This window comes from Hyaena hyaena, unplaced genomic scaffold (genome assembly GCF_003009895.1).
Source record: "Hyaena hyaena isolate Hyena2069 unplaced genomic scaffold, ASM300989v1 scaffold_121, whole genome shotgun sequence".
Lineage (NCBI taxonomy): Eukaryota > Metazoa > Chordata > Mammalia > Carnivora > Hyaenidae > Hyaena > Hyaena hyaena.
Window position 1 is genome coordinate 655,512 of NW_024080753.1, and position 17,311 is coordinate 672,822.

At 50.6% G+C, this 17,311-nt stretch overlaps 1 protein-coding gene across 1 annotated transcript in view; it reads right to left on the reverse strand.

Annotated features, from left to right (window-relative positions):
* The window catches only part of TRANK1 (tetratricopeptide repeat and ankyrin repeat containing 1), a 74,458-nt gene that overhangs the window by 33,643 nt on the left and 23,504 nt on the right, over window positions 1–17,311 (reverse strand). Inside the window, exons 9-12 of the mRNA XM_039237227.1 lie at window positions 8,857–9,018; window positions 6,429–6,683; window positions 4,428–4,604; window positions 874–3,792 (exon numbers count right to left, since the gene is read on the reverse strand). Coding sequence (XP_039093158.1) covers window positions 874–3,792; window positions 4,428–4,604; window positions 6,429–6,683; window positions 8,857–9,018 — 3,513 coding nt within the window. The remainder of the gene's footprint in view (window positions 1–873; window positions 3,793–4,427; window positions 4,605–6,428; window positions 6,684–8,856; window positions 9,019–17,311) is intronic.

Genomic DNA, 17,311 nt, shown 5'->3' on the forward strand with positions numbered 1-17,311 from the left:
TCACTCCGAGATTACAGGGCATAGTAAAACACTGCCACCAGCCTAATGCCCGTTACTGGAAACTGAGTCGCGGACGGTGCTATAGACATGAAACAGAATGTCGACGGGGGTTACAGACGCAGGGCTAGCTCCACATCACCAATACACAGAAATCTCAACACATCGCATGAAGCAAAAATACAACGTGGCAGAAAGATGTGTCTGGCATGATGCCATTGGGTAAAGTTTCTAAGCGTGTCAAATAACACACTATTGTTCGTGGACACACGCAGGACACGGGGTGAGCGGTTATAGCCCATAAAGGATGGACTCTGGCACGGACATCATGTTGCTTAAGCCCTCTGTCCCCTGGTATTCTTTGAAAAATGGGACAGATGCCTACCTGGCAGGGTCTGTATGAGGGTCAAGTACAGGCCCTCTGCGCCAGCTGCCCGGCACCGTGCCTGGCGCAGGGAAGGGGCACGCCTGAGGCTCAAGTGAAAAGCACCTGAATGTGCGCTATTTCCTATGCCTCTGAGCCTTCTAGGTTTGGCTTCTCCTTGAGAGCAAAGTCGCTTTGGGGCTTGAGGACTTGTCGCTGGCATATCGCTGTATATGGTGCCAGCACATTTCCCAAGTGTCTTAACAGACGTTCTCAAGCAGTTTCAATGTTTCCCTGTAACCTTTTCAGGTCATGGCGAAGCCCCTGAGAGGCAACTTCCACTCACACGCAGCTTGAATTACCAACCTAAGAACGAGTCGCAGCAGAAACCGTAGGATCTCTTAGTCACGGGTGCGTTTCCTCACCAAGCCCACGACGCCCCCCTCACTTCAGCCACAAGAGCCTCACCAAAGCAGTGCACGGTCAGCGCCCAAGCACGCACCCCGACCTACCCGAATGGGACCTGTAATTCTGGTACAGCTGGTAGACCTTCTTGGGCTTCCGCACGGCACACTGCTTGTCCGCGGTGCTTTTGCTGGCATAGTGGAACAGGGAGCGCAGGTCGCTGAAGCGGAAGGCCACCCCCTTCATGATGCTCTGGGCCGTGTCCCCCGTGAGGAACATGGCGTTGGGGTCATTGATGCATCTCATCAGCAGCGCCAGCTCGGCTTGAGTGAAGTCCTGAATCTCATCGCCGTAGAGTTCGTGGATGGACCACGGGAGAACCTCGAGCTTGGACAGCCTCCTGGACAGGTTGTACAGAAGATCTTCTTCATCGAAATAACCTTTCTGGGACCTGATCTGCTGGTACAGGCAGAAGAGACTGTAGATCTCGCTCCGGTCTTCCTTGAAATTGGGGGCCCGCTTCCTCCCTAATTTCTTATACGCTTCTTCCGTGAGCCTCCCCTGGGGGCAGCTGAGGGCCTCATAGGACCCCTTCAGGAAAGATTTGATTTCCTTCCATATCAGAATGGGATTGTAGGAGGTTTTCCCTTTGATCATTTTGGGCCATATCTCATTGGCGAACACCTCAAACGTCACGTACACCCGGGGGTCTCTGTCACACGTACGCGCCTCTGCAGCTCTCTCCTCCTCGCCGTTGTCGCCGTCCCCCTCGGCTTCTTCTTCGTCTTCTTGCCAGTTGGGGATGGTCACCTCTTCCTGCGTGGACCACCCCTTGATCGTTCTTTTCAAGCTGCCGTCTTCATTTCTCAGAAAAAACGGCGTGGGCAGAGACGCGTCCAGCAGGAGCAGCAGCTGCTTGGATGTGACGAACAGGGGGAAGTTCTCGTCCTTGAGGTCCTGGAGTTTGTAGGCGCCGGGCTCCGGCGGTCTGTAGTGGCCGGTGGCCTTGGTGGACTTGGAGAGCTCGACGAAATTCCGCTGCACCTCCTGGCACAGGACGTGATTCTTGGTCACGAAGATCTGACGCAAGTGCTCCAGCTGCTGGGGGTGCTCGGGCGGGCGCGCTTCTGCCCCCTGGCCAGGGCCCCCCGGCTCCCCACCGGGCCCCCCTGCACAGGCTTCGCTGTCCTGCTGCTCGTCTATGCTGTCCACGGTTTCCACCTCCGGGGAGCCTTCCTCCACCTCCTCCTCCTCCTCTTCCTCCTCCTCCTCCCCCTCTTCCTCCGGCCCCGGCCCCTCCCTTCCGGGCTCTTCTTCCAGCCTCCTCTTCAGCCACATCTGTTTGGCCAGCAGCGGGCTTCCCGCCTGCCCAGCCCTTTCCCAGTAATTGTGGAATTTCCTCCACAGCCTGTACAGGCAGCAAGTGGTCTTCCCGGTGCCGCTGCGCCCAATGAGGATGATGGGCTCCAGCGGCCGGGGGTTGAGGTCGATCACGGCATACTCCAGTTCGCCCACCCGGAAGGGGTACTCCACCGTCGCTGTCGTGTCGTTGAGGATGTTGAAGGCCATGCTGGTGCTGAAGCTGTGGAACTTCATGATGTTATACTCTGTCTCCACTGCACTGGCCGGCGGGAAGTACTCCGGCTCCACGTGCTCCCGGCTCCTCTCGGCCTCCGTGTCCTCCACGTAGCAGCGGGGTATGCGCTTCACGACCTTCACGCTGGCCGACAGCTGGCCTTGGTGGATGCCCTTCAGCTTCTTCCGCAGGACGCAGGACTGGCCCCGGTTGTAGGCATTGCAGATGGCCCGGATGGAGTCTGTCAGTTTGCAGTGGTCCAGGACGATGTCCCAGATCCGGATGATTTCCGTGTAGACCCGGCCCGACTTCTCCGGGCAGTGGAGGCTCCGCTCGGCGGTGACGACCTTCTCTGGGTTCTCGCTGCATCGAGGAGAGAAGTCGATGGCCAGTTCCCACAGCATCCGGGCCCCCTTGTCCAGCTTGGCCTCGAAGAGCTGGATGCTTCCTTTCAGATGCTTCAGCCGCTTCTGCAGGCCCTGGGTCCACTCGCCGTTCCCCAGCTGCTGGATGGCGAGGATGACTTTCTTCTTCATGACCTTCGTCATCACCTTGCTGGCCAGCTTTTTCAGCGCTTCCGAAGTGCACTCGATCTCCCACGTCATGTTCTCGAAGTCCTGGAGGCAGGTCTCGATCTCCTGCGCGCTCCAGCTGCCCGGGTCCTCACCGCCCTCTCCCTCTCTGCGGCCGGTGGGAACGAGCTGCGAGGCCCCGGGGCCCGCCTGAGCACGTCCACCCCCGGCCTCAAGGACGGCGTGGTTGTTCCCATTGGAGTCCGAGCCCCGCGCCCCCAGGGCTCGCTGGAGCTCGTCCCTCTTTACTGCCATGCCGGCTCCTGCCTCCGGGGACTCCGGGTCGTGGGGACAGTCCTCCGGGAGGGGCGGACTCAGTTCCACCTGCTGGATTAAGCCTGTGAGGTCCTGCACCAGGCGCTCCCGCAGAGAGCAGGCCCTGCTGGCCCCAGGCTCCTGCCTCGTCGCCTGCGCCTCCGGGAGCGTCTCCCAGCTGTCGGGGACCGCGGCCCCTTCAGGCAGGGTCCTGGCAGCGAGGCTGCACGACAGCGACTTGGGTGAGCCCTGGGACTTGAGCTGAGGCGGGTGACTGGGGGCAGCGGGCTTCGGGAGCCGCCCCGGGTGGGCGGCAGGATCCTGCCGGCCCCTTCGCCTGCTCTCCGTCTGAGCTTTCTTCCAGGCCAGGAGCAGCGCATCGTTCTTCTTAATCCTGTACAGCACGTCTCTGCCTTCTTTGTTCTTCAGGTTGAGGTTGATGTCAAACTTCACCAGCAGGTCTATCAGCTTCTTCATGCGCTTCAGCATGCCCTTCTGGAAGACGATGTGCATCAGCGTGTTCCCGTTGCTGTCCTGGATGTTGGGGTTGAGGTAGCAAAACTGAGAGGGGTTGGACCAGAACAGGTCCAGCAGGTGGCTGAGGAAGCTAAAGCCGATGTCCGCTGCAAGACACAAAGGAACCCCTGTGAGCGCTGAGCCACTCTCCCCGGGGACCCAGCCAGGGCATCTCAGAACCCCGGACTTCCCCCAAGTACTTGACAACCCAGAAGTTCACAACCAAGGACCGTTTGCTCCCCGAGGGACATCTGGCCACGTCTGGAGACGCCTTGGCGGTTGTCACAGTTTGGGAGGTGCGATTGGCATTAACAGGCAGAGGCCCAGGATGCTGCTAAACATCCCACAATGCACGAGACAGCCCCACAGCAAGGAACCATCTAGTCCAAATGTCAACAGTGTCAAGGCTGACAGGCTCTAAAATAGCTTCATAGTATTCCTGACATAATATTTACGTCAGGGCCCCTGAAAATGGTGCAAGTAACTAGGAAGTATTTGGTGGCCACGGACAGCCAGCCTCAGAGCCCTCCTGTCAGCCCGCCCCGACCACTCGCCATGACGGCTGCCCCTTCTCATCAACCCATGGCTGAGGGGCCAGGAGACAAGTGGGCGTGACCAAGAAATGGGCCTTCTTCAGAGCGTCGGTGTTCCCACTCAGAAAGACGAAAAAGCATATGCAGCATCGGTACTAATGTCCAGCTGCCTCTTCAAGGAAAAGACTGCTTAAAAAATAACAGCCTACCTTTGATATCTAAGAAGATGCGGAGTGCTGCGTGCAGGGGGGTGTCACCTTCCGTGAGGGTAATACTGTGGGGGTCCGCGCCCTTGGTCAAGAGAAGAAAAGCCAGCTCGAAGTCCTCATGTTTCAGGCACAGGCCAAGCGGCGTCTGCTGGCCATCCTGGAGACCGTCGGGCAAGGCTGAGGAGGCAGAGGAGAGGGGCGCCCGTGAGCTACATCCCTGTGACAGGGTGCAGCCTGGCTCACCTGCGGAGGGGACTCCTTCCACCATTTTCTCCAAGAGCTGATGCTGACCCGACTTCCCAGCCCCTCTTCCCACCATCCGTTCTGGGAGGCGAAGGCTTCCCAGAGTCCTCAGGGTGAAAGCCAAACTCGTCAGGAATCTGGTGCGTGGGCTGTGCCGCCCCCCACTCCTCTGCTCCCCCTCGCACCCCCCAGACCCCATCTTCAGTACTGCCGGGAGTGGGGACAGGCCCGTGAACAACGAAATCCCGGTGCCTGCCTGACACCCTAGGTAGGTGTCAGTAGGTGGTCAGGACACGAGCGTGGCTTCTGACATCCTTGCTTCTACCAAGTGTCTTCCCGAGGATGCCCTTCTACCCTCATATGCCATCTTCCACCCCCAGCATCGGCTTCCTGTTAGCTCGGTCCACACTCCCTCTGCACCACAGGCTCCCCGACCTCCACCCTTACAATCTGCCCCCAGCAACCACACGTTGACTCTGTCCTTGGTCCCGAGCAACTGATTCCAGAGAGGTGCTTCCCAAGTGCTTGCTGACTCGGGAACAAAGGAGAAATTGCACAACGGCCGGTTTCCAGGCAAAGGTAGTAACACTCCGCTCAGAAGAATGGATTTCAAAAAACAAAGCACAGGAGGCATTGCATCTACCTCCTGGAATGTGTGGGTCCAGTCCACACCCGAAGCCTTTGCACGGCCCTCTGAGAGCTGACAGCCAAGGACCAGTAAAGGGCCTGCCCCCTCAAAGAGCCAAGCAAGCTGAAGACCACGCAGCCACGGGGCTCTTCCAAGAACCTGCTTGGTGAATTCATTCAACATTCAAACATCCCTAAGGAAGGGGGACTGTTAGCATTCTCATTTTACAAACAAGGACGCAAAGGCAGAGATAGCATGCCCAAGGCCACACAACTGGTGGTGGCATTAGTTGGGTCAGGGGGGGTGGGGGTGGAGGAGGCTGGTGCTTTCAAGTTAGTTTTAAAATAAACCCAATCCGGGGCACCTGGTGGCTCAGTTGGTTGAGCGTCCAACTTCAGCTCAGGTCATGATCTTGCAGTTCATGAGTTCGAGCCCCATGTCCGACTCTGCTGACAGCTCGGAGCCGGGAGCTGCTTCGGATTCTGTGTCCTCCTCTCTCTCTGCCCCTCCCCCTGCCTGTATGCTCTCGCTCTCTCTCTCCCTCTCTCTCTCTCTCCAAAGTAAATAAATAAACTTGAAAGAAAGAAAGCGTGGGGGTGGGGGGGGAAGAGAGGAAGGTAGGAGACAAACTCAACAGCATACTCCGGACGTACACGGAGCCAAGTGGGATTGTGCTGATTATGGCAGGAGATGTTTCCACCCACCAATTATCTGGCCGTTTCTTTAAAAACAAGCACCAAATCCCAATGCACTGATGAGAAAAGAATGTCAAAGAGTTTGACGGGGATGCACAGAGCATCCTGAGTGGAGGGCTGAGTGGAGGGAAGAGTCCAGCCGGCCGTCGGAAGGAAAAGACTGCTGGTGGGCTACACCCAGGGCCAAGGGCTCCCTCCGCACACAAGGCAGAAGACAACAGAGGTAAGAGGAATTTACAAAAGCGCAGAGTTCCTACGGGCCAGCACCCACTGCCAGGGCATTAACTCGGTCCCTGTGGCAAAATGAGAAGCTCCCCGAGAAGAGAATGGGGCAAAATTTAGAGGAATCTCCAACGTCAAGTGAAAGCCTCACGGCCAGCGGTGGCTTGCCACCCTAGGGGCCACGTCTCCAGCGCTCATCACGGGCCGTCTCACCTCCTCTGTCGATGAGGCAGCCCAGGAGCTGCATCCTCCGAGGGTCCCAAGCGCTGAGGCGGGGGATGACGGTGCAGAGGTCAAGACTGGAGAAGCTGCAGCCCTTGATGAGGGAGTCTCCGAGGGGCGGCTCCCCACTTACTTTGCGGGTCAGCAGCAGAAGCACTTCGGGCCATTTCTGTTTCTCCAGCAAAAACTTGATGAAGGTGTTGGCGCAGTCACGGTTAATCTCACAGACCAGGTCAGGAGGGATTTCTTTCAAAAATAAGAACACACCACACGCCCGAAAAAAAAGGGTTTGTATGATTTCTGTCCCCAAAGACCAACCACCCCACGCATGTAGGCATAGTTAACATAAATTACTAGTCAGTATTTTGAGGCGCTGGGGAAAATAGAAGCAAAGCATTACTCTGAGCACGTGACTCAGCCCCTCGTGAGCATCAGTATAAGCACCAGCCACGTGACCTGGTTGGGAGGGTTAGAGATTCTCGAAGGAGAGTAGAGCCTGGCCCAGGAGGAGGGCAGAAAGAGGACTGTGCCTTGGAAGAATACGTGAGTCAGGGCACGCTTCAGAGATTAGAAGGGCAAGGGCCCGGCTTACGTTTTGCAGAATATTAAGAGTGTGTTCTGCTTAAGGAAGACTGAAATACAACGAGACGCTACAGAATAATTACAATCTCGAGTTGCTGGATAGGAGTGAGAGGATGGTTTTAACCCTCAGTTCTTAATTTCCTACCGCGAGATGCTAAGTATTTCCACCTGATCTCTGATGCATGGAGACAAAATAATGGTCATCCCAGTTCACGACGCTGGTATAGCCTAGGGATGGAAAACTTCTCAAAGAGGTCCTCAGTGAGTAAATTGCCAGGTTTAGCAAATAAAAATAGAGGATGCCAGTTAAATTTGCATTGCAAGTGAACACCACTTGAAATATTCCACGTACTATATTTGGACATACTTAAGGTATATTCATTGTTTACCTAAAATTAGAATTCAACTGGCCTTTTGCAGTTTGCCTGGCAATCCTAGCAGTAAGGAAGCAGAGAAGAAGAGAAGAAGGGAAGAAATCAAGAGCAATAAGGGCAATTTAATTTGCATTGGCTAGTTTTTGCTTCCCACCTTTCCCTAAGGCTTCTAAAATGAATATTCACCTTAGTATTGAAAATAGTCACTTGAGAACAAGAAAAACAATTCTGCAGGACCCTGGAGTACAACTCCGTCCATCATCTCAGCTGGTTACTACCCTAGCTAATGCAGGGTTGAGGAAACGGAAGCTTGTGAGGCTAAATAATTAGCCCAAGGCCCAATTACAGATCTGGTAAGTGGCAGAGTTAAGACCCAAATGCAAAACTCCCAGCCTTAATCGCAAAGGTCTGCTGCATACCTTGAAGAGCCTATTCATTCCACAGGCCACCCCTTCCTGCATTCTCCGGAAAATTAAGAAATCTCAGCCCTTTGGATGGCCCGAGTGAATGCGTTACAGCCCATACCGACCGCCAATTTTAAAAGGACTAAATTTCACCTACTTAGGGTTTCTAGAATCTTCCCTAGTTGTCTAAAATGTGTCTCTGAAGTTCTTTTCTGGAACTCCCCTGATTTTCCCCTAATGAAAAAGTTTACATCCAATTCTATAATAATTTAGATACCAATATCAGCCACCATCTACAGAAGAGAGAAACATATCACCTGTGGTATTTAAAAAAGGGTCATATGTGCAAAAATAATTGTTGCAGGAAACATGATAAACCAGAAACAGAGGCTGATGCTGGGAATGGGATTTAGGAGCCGAAGTTCAGGGTGGATGATTGAGACTTTCCACCGAATAATGTCCTGCGCTGTTTGAAGGTTTTACATGTAGTTCATCACTTTTATTTTTTTTAATTAATTTTTTTAAATGTTTTATTTATTTCTAGGAGAGAGAGAGAGAGACAGCATGAGCAGGGGAGGGTCAGAGAGAGAGGGAGTCACAGACTGAAACAGGCTCCAGGCTCTGAGCTGGCAGTCAGCACAGAGCCCGATGCGGGGCTTGAACCCACGAACCGCGAGATCATGACCTAAGCGAAAGTCGGACGCTTAACCGGCTAAGCCACCCAGGCGCCCCATTTTTAATTAATTCTTTAAGGATACTAGAAAAGAGGGGCCACCTGAGTGGCTCAATCAGTTATGCGTCCGACTTCGGCTCAGGGCATGATCTCATGGCTCGTGGGCTCGAGTCCCGTGTCAGGCTCTGTGCTGACAGCTCAGAGCCTGGAGCCTGTTTCAGATTCTGTGTCTCCCTCTCTCTCTCTCTCTGCCCCTCCCCCACTCACACTCTGTCTCAGTCTCTCAAAAATAAATAAACATTAAAAAACCTTTTTTAAGATATTAGAAACGAGTTTTGGTGAGCATGAATCACCTTGGCACAACCGAATGTTGAGAGCAAACTTACCTTGCAGAGAAGAAAGGAGGCGCAGGAACCTTTGAACTACTTCTTGCTTCAGAAAGTTTTTAGGCAGCAGCTGGTTTCCGGAGTTCATGTACTTCACCAGGTGCTCGGTGGCCTTCCGGAAAATGTCGGTCTCGCTAGCAGGCCCCTCACGATTGTTCGGTCCTGCAAAACCAGCAGACGGTGCTTCTGAATCGAGGGACCACAGCTGTGGGAGGCTGCGAAAGCTACCCCCGATCTCCTCCACCGCTCCGTGTGTGCACTCGCTTTGCCAAGTGACTTCGCATCGCCCTTCCATCAAGAGGTGGAGCCTTTTCTCCTCCTCGCCCTGGCTTCTGGCCTGGCTTCTGGATTTCTAGAACACAGTGGGTGTGCTTTTGATGCTCGTTCTGAGGTGGGGCCTCAAGAGGCCTGGCTTAGTTCTGTTCGCTCTCTTGAGAACCAGGCCTCTGCCCCGAGGACAAGGTCCAGTCTCAACTTCGGGAGGACAAGAGACGGCCCAGAACAGAAAGGAATCGGTCCCGCTGTCCACACTGAGGCTCCGTAAGTGTGAAGGGGCCTGGCCAACATCAGCAAGGCCACAGACACTCGGAGGAATTCAGTTAAAGCTATGAGAACAACCGAGCCTAAACTACTGACTTGCAGGACCATGAGCGAAATAAGTGCTTGTTGCTTCAAGGGACTAAACACGGGGAGCGATTTGTTACACGGCAGCAGATAACTGACACACTGGTTCAGGGAAGTAAGACAGCAGGAGGGGGGCTTAGCGCTACAGCAACATCCAACCACACACCGGCCGCCCATGTGTCTTACTGGCAGGCGGAAAGCCGAGAGGAAGGAGCCACCTCTCTGGCCAAAGAATGGAAGACCACACCCCCGTGGTTTCATTTCCTTGAGGAAGTCATCATGCTCAGAAGATGTCCATGGACAGAATACTGCAAAGGGCAAATGCTTAATGTGGCATCAGCTGATGCACTCAGAAAGCACTCCGGCTTACAACAGCATCTTACAGAGCACAAAGGACGTGTGTGTTCGCCCCCAACGGAACAGGCCTGACCCACCGCGTCAAGCGCCATCACGTTGTGCAGAGATGAACGCACGTGCAATGCCCTGTTCTAACAGAGCAGTGGTGCTTTAAAAGAGACAAACTATTTGAAAATGAGAAAAAAGGAAAAAAAGGCATCGTCTGGTCATCAGCTTCCCCAGCAACAGGCCCTGAGCCAAGGATCTGCGTGCAAGTCATTCATGACGGAGGTGACCAGTGCAGGAACGGGGGGAGCAGATGACGGGTCGGGGGGCAGCCAGGGGGCTTGGCTGGTTCCACGGGGGTGCTCCAGGGTGGAGCCCCACAGGAGGTAAATCCCCAGGCACTCCATAGGCTGGTCTCCACAGGCTGGCTTGAGAGCAAGCCCTGGGCGCTGCCTTCCCAAACTGAGGGCACGGCATGTCAGGGGAGCACACGACAATGGTGGAAGGGACCCAGGGGATCCCCTGCGGTTCCCACACTCCCTGCTGTGCCTCCTGATACACACCTGGGTCACCTTTCAACACATCAAGTCAGAGCACCAGAAACACACACACGTGCGCGTGCGCGCGCACACACACACACACTGATATCAGGGACAAATTCCCTTTGACCTCCAGGTGCCAGAGAGAAGCAAGACCCACTTAGCACCATCCTCCGGAGAAAAAGGAAACCGCCTGACAAAGGAAAGCCTTCGTCACCTCAGCCGGAAGCCCCAGAAACGTGTGTGTGGTGTGACAGTGGCCGACTGGCAGCCCCAGACTCAGCCCTCCCAACTTCATCCTAAAATACCACTGAACACACAGAAAACAGTGAAAGCTCACAGTACAGAGCAAACAGGACCCTCAGAAAAGGAGCAACTCCCATCACCCTCATGTGGCCAGCCTCATGCCATTAAAAGCTGTTCTAGAATATCACTCTTCCACTAGGGAAATTAGTATAAAAGTCACATGAAACTGAGCAGAAATAGACTCTGCTTGACAATACAATCAGATGCAGTTGTCTAATAAACTCACGGTTGTGTGGTTCAGAATAGTTAAGCCATGGGTCAGAGAAAATTCCACATGTCGGGAAAGAAAGCGGAGAATGATATCAACAATGTAAAGTTGCATAAAAGGGGGCGCCTGGGTGGTTCAGTCGACTAAGCGTCGGACTCTTGGTTTCACTCAGGTCAGGATCTCGGGGTTCGTGAGTTTGAGCCCCACATCTGGCTCCAGGCTGACCGTGCAGAACCTGCTTGGGATTCTCTCTCCGCGTCTCCATCAGCCCGTGCTCTCTCTTTCTCTCTCTCTCTCAAAAATAAATAGATAACTTTAAAAAAATTATAAAAGACTCATAAAAGGAAAGGAGCTAACACACTGATGATGGTGTGGGTAGATGTGGGTGACTTGCTTATAACTCTGAATCTGTTTTGTTCTAAATTTTTTATAAGCTAAATAAGAGACAAAAGAAACATCAGAATATGTTGCTTACACATTATAATCACAGGCTGTTTTTAAAGATGATTATGTAAGTGATGAATAACACAACAAAAAGACTGGACAAAATATGCCAAAGAATAATTACAATAAATTTTTGTTTTTACGTAAGACTGTGCTTTTACAAATTTTCTACAATGACCGTATTTACTAGACATATATAAGCAGATTTAAAATTAAAAGTTAAAACGGAAAGAGATCTTCCCAAGTTGCATTAGTGCTCAGAAGTGTTAGAACATAGAAATAAGTCATTTCAAAAGGAGATTTTGTTTTTGCCTGAAATTCTTCTTTCAAGCTAAAAAAGGCAAAGCTGGTTAAATTTTAGTACACACATTTTATCAATTTAAATGTATGTATTCATTTCACTTTTATAAAAGAAAAGAAAAATGTATAACATTAAAAGCATGGAATAAGACTAAATGACCAAATCACAAATATATTCATGGGGGGGGGCGAGTTTCTGGAAAATTAGTATTTTCTTGTTTTCCTCTTTTATATTTTATAAAAATTTTTAAAAGAATACATTGCTTTTTTAATAAGGAAAAAGTAAACACCTTTTAGGTTGATTCCAGACGCCTGTATTTATTGAAAACAGGGCACCATCCTGGCGCTGAGGGTCCTAAGGGAGCAAACCAGGGCCTCTGAGTCCCCAATTGCATCTATAGGGGAAACTGACACAGAGAGAAGGTTCCAGTGTCGTCTGAGTGCTGTGCCTGAGGTGCCTGCCTGATCACACAGTGGAAAGCAGCTGGCTCCCACTGGAGCCCCACAGGGAAGGCCTCAGAGTTCTGGAATGGTCCTCACTCTAAGTGAATCTGTCCAAGCTGAGGAAAACGGGGGCTCGGATCCTGAGGAGCAACAGCGGCCAGAGCGGCGGGCCTGCTGCCCCCTGGTGGCGGCCGTGAGAGAGACAGGGAAAGGCCGTTCGAGCTTCCCTTTCCAGGGTTCCAGCGACCAGCCGTCAACCACAGTCCAGAAGCACATGATCCTCCTCCTGACAAATCGTCAGGCGGTCAGTAGTGGCCGAATGCTCTGTCGCAGTGTCCACGTCACACTCATGTCACCTCATCAGGCAGGCATGCCGTCATCGCGCGTCATCACAGCAGGGGTGAGTACAGTACAAATCAGTGTTTGGAGAGAGCGAGAGAGACCACCTTTGTCTAACTCATACTACAGTGTAGATTGTTGTAATTGTTCTATTTGATTATGAGTTAATGTTTTTCATCTCCTGCTGTGCCCAATCTATAAACTAAACTTTATTGTAGGGATGTACGAATAGGAAAAACACAGTACGTCTGGGTTCAGGACTACCCACGGTTTGGGGCATCCACCGGAGTCCCAGAACATGCAGATGGGGCAGGGGGAGGCTCTGTACACAATCCTGACTGCTTAGGACTGAAGGCTTGCTCCTCCACGTGGGCTCTGGCTCCACAGCCCACCCCCCCATCTTTTGTAAGAACCACAACATCTCAGGTCCTGCCCAGAACCTGCAGAATCAAAATCTGCATTTTAACAGCCTCCCAAATGGTCCCGTTAACATCAGGAAGCTCCGGTTTCTCCAGGAAGACCCTTTATTTGTGACCCAGGTGCAAAAGCCATCCTCTCCAAAGACACTGCCACCATACTCATCAAAACGGGGCACAGAGACTCCAGGATGAGCCAAGGGTGAGAACATCTTTTACCCTACTGTGTGGTTAGAATATTGTTCGTCCGGGTGCGAAAAAAGCCAGTGTCTTGAAGGTACTTTACTTGGGACCACAGATGTAAAAACCCAAAGCATTAAGTGTATGGACTCAGGTCAGAAGCGAGGGTCCCCAAGTCCCTAGCAGGCACTCTTCCCAAAGATGCGTTTCCATCAAGCCCATTAACGTATGAGGATGGGGAGGGACTAAGTCCATAATATCCTCATTTTTATGACTGTAGAGCTACCTCTGTGCCCATGGCCTTGAGCCCTCCCTCGATCTGTCTTCTCAACCACTACACTGGTTAGAAAGACCAGGCTGGGGCTAAAGTCTGAAACTACACTGTCCACTACAATGGCCGCTAACTTGAGTAAAATTAAAATGAGTTAAATAAAATTAAATTTTCAGTTCTTCTGTCGCATGAGTCACACACATTTCAACGCCTCAATAGCCATGTGGGACCAGAGGCCATCATACGAGACAGGGCAGATACAGAGCCCTTACATCACTATGGAAAATTATATTGCATGGTACTCCTCTAAAAAGATTCCCCGACCCCACCTTAGATTTTGCAGTTTGTACAAATGGCAGGATCTTAGAAATGACCACTCTATACAGCCATATTGATGCACAACAATGTTCAATATGGACATCTTACTCCAACAACTTATGTACAAGGCTCCACGTTGGGAGTCTGGGAAATACACTACCGTAAGACTCCGACTCGCTAGCTTGTCGTAATGTCATCCTCCTCTTCCCCAGTTTCTATCAGTTTCTTTTGCTTTTTTTGACTTAGTGTTTCCCTATAGTCTTTGGATATTTTTCTACATGGCAAGAAAGAAATCGTGGTTGATGATCTGGAAAACTTTAACGTAATATGCAGTAAGCTTACCAATGTAGGCTGTAGGTTTCACGGCATCCACGGCCATCACAAACTACCCAGTGAGCCAAATGGCAGGCTTGGAACGAGGCACATTCCTCTTGAATGTGCTTTTCTTCCCGCGAGAGCATAATTGAATTCTAATAAGTAAAAAGGGAGCCGGCCGCTATTCTACTGAATCTCCTCTCCCAGCCCAAAACCTGGGCCACACATTTAGTTGGTGAAGGCGGAGAGAGAGAAAAGAAGAACAAGACCCTGTCGCAGAAACTGAGATGTTTTTAGGATTAACAGGTATTCAAAGATTCCATTATACAAAAAAAAAAAAAAAAACCTGAAAAAGTCGAAACTCTAAAAACTAAACAAAAATGAATGACTTATGCTAACGTCTATAACACTGAATATAGCATACGTATACATATATACAGCATTCTAAGAATTAAGGTTAGGATTAATTGCAAACACAAAATTAAATCTAAGTGAAAAATCGGCAAGTGAATGAGCCATTTTCTACCATCAACGGGTGGTCCTTTTTTGTTGTTATTTTAAAACCTGGAAATTTCACTGGCAAAGAAATCTGTTTGGTTAGCTTCAATTTCTCACACAGTAGAAACCATCCCGAGGCTGAGATTACAGACATGAAACTCTCAGGAAAGCAGTCCACGATGATGTGTTAATTACACCACCTCAAAGAAGAAATCGCAAGTCCTTAACATAGAGGCCATTTAAAAACGAAACCAGATACGTCACAGCTTTAAAAGATCATTTATGACAGAGGACTCTGCAGATACACTTCTGCCCCCTCATTCCCACGATCTCATGGAAACAACAGAAGATATTTTAAACAAGTAAATGAAAATAGAAACATAGATGGGGAAATGAGGGACACAGAGATGTTAGAAGACAAGCAGCTTCTTCCACACATAAAACCTTCCAGGCCCTGTGGGGCGCCTGGGGGACTCAGTCGGTTAAGCGTCCGACTTCGGCTCAGGTCATGATCTCGCGGTCTGTGGGTTCAAGCCCCGCATGGGGTTCTGTGCTGACAGCTCAGTACCTGTGGCCCGTTTCAGATTCTGTGCCTCCCCCTCTCTCTGTCCCTCCCCTGCTCGCACTCTGTCTCTCCCTGTCTCAAAAATAAGCAAACATTAAAAAAAAATTTTTTTTTAACCTTCCAGACCCTGGCAATTAGGATGATCCCTGCCTGTCCCACTCCCTTCCGCTCCAATACACACACACCCAACGGGCTTCCTTCAACTTGTCACCACTCCAGGGGGGTGGGGCAGTGTTTCTGAAGGAAACACATCCAGATAACTTCAGTAAACACACACTAACCATCTATTAAGTGTTAATCAGTCTAGTCCACTTGTGCACAAAAACCATCCAAAGATCATAAGACAGTTAAGGAAGAGCAGTAGCAGAGCGCCTGGGTGGCTCAGTCACCTAAATGTTGGACTTCCATTCAGGTCATGATCTCATGGTTCATGAGTTCAAGCCCTGCTTCGGGCTCTGTGCTGACGGCTCAGAGCCTGGAGCCTGCTTTGGATTCTGTGTCTCCCTCTCTCTCTGCCCCTCCCCTGCTCGTGCTCTGTCTCTCTCTCTCTCTCTTAAAAAATAAACATTAAAATTTTTTTTAATTTAAAAAAAAAGGAAGAGCAACAGCACAAAAGAGAGATAAGAAAATGAATCTACTAACCTCCAAAGAAACAAATAATTAGAGAAGAGAGGAGAGTGTCCTTTTAGAAAAGAAATTCTCGTCATTTTTTTAACATTTATTTATTATTTTTTATTTTTTTTATAAATTCTTTTTTTTTTTTTTTTATTTATTTATTTCTAGGAGAGAGAGAGAGACAGCATGAGCAGGGGAGGGTCAGAGAGAGAGGGAGTCACCGACTGAAACAGGCTCCAGGCTCTGAGCTGGCAGTCAGCACAGAGCCCGACGCGGGGCTCGAACCCACGAACCGCGAGATCATGACCCAAGCGAAAGTCGGACGCTTAACCGACTAAGCCACCCAGGCGCCCCTAACATTTATTTTTAAGAGGGGGGTGGGGAGGGGCTGGGGGGTTGGGCAGAGGAATCAAAGCGGGCTCTGCGCTGTCAGCACAGAGCCCGATGCAGGGCTCGAACTCATGAGCCGTGAGATCATGAACCGTGAGCCGAAGATACGTAACCAACTGAGCCCCCCAGGTGCCCTGAGATCCTCAATATTCTTAAAAGAGTGTGAAGCAAGCACGAGCTGCCGTGGATAAGAAAGAACCAGAGTTCTTAGAAATTAAAACTGAGTTTCCAAATTAAAAAATGCAAAGGGCAAGCTGAGTTATGAAAGAAACGCTGTAGACCTAGTTAAAGATCTGGGAAGAAAAAGTACCTAGAAAACATTCCGGAAGCGTAGACAGACGTGTTATAAATCCAGAAAGCTCAGCCGTCTCATGGTAGCAGCAAAAGGGCAGCAGAAGGGACCAAAGGATAGAACATCAATTTCCCTGAGCTGAAAACGTGAGATTGCAAGGGGCCAACGAGAGCCAAGTGGGGAGGATGACAAAGGACCCGCGCCTACGAACATCCCAGGGGCGTTTCCAAACTCGGCGGACAGAGAAAATCCTAGACGAGAAAGTAACTGAGACTGGCATCAGAATTCGAATCGGTAGCAGATGGAGGCTAGAATACAATGACACAGTTTCCTCCAAGTTGTGAGGAAGTTGTTTGCAGATTAGTCTCCCGATCTCCGGTCCCACGCACTGTGCGACACACCAGACACGGTTGTCCTCACACCACCACACCACCAGTTGTGAAACACACTCCAATCTTGTGTTAAAATATGGGGGGGGGGGCTGCTATTTAGAATCGATCAAACACAACGCCTGTATTCAAAAATACAATGTCTACATTCAACCAATATAAGGACAACATAAAGACATTGTCAAAAACTCCCTGAATCTACGAGCCACGCCTCCTCCAGGGAGAAGTTCCTGAAGTAGGTAACCTAGCAGATCAAGAGAGATCTAAACAGACAAGAGACACAGAGTCATACATAAGTGCAAAAACTAAAAGAAGCATGGGGGGAGGGGAGAGAGAGACAGAGATGGAGATAGAGATGGAGATAGAGAGATGCATGCTGGGGCTAAAGTCTAAATAAGGTCCAAATGGTATCTATGGAGGTCCAAAGTCTAAATAAGGTCCAAATGGTATATGCACATAGTAATGTATAGGTTTCATTAGACTGGGATGCTTAAATAGTATCACATTTAAAGAGCAAAGTTTTCAGGACGTTTGGTGACTCTTTTCTGTGGCTTCAGCTAGGCTACCAGGGGCCGAACAGAATTTACATAATCATTTACATAATCATACTACCGTGTAGATGCCATTTATTAGAATTCCATTTCTAAAATTCGTCTGTGG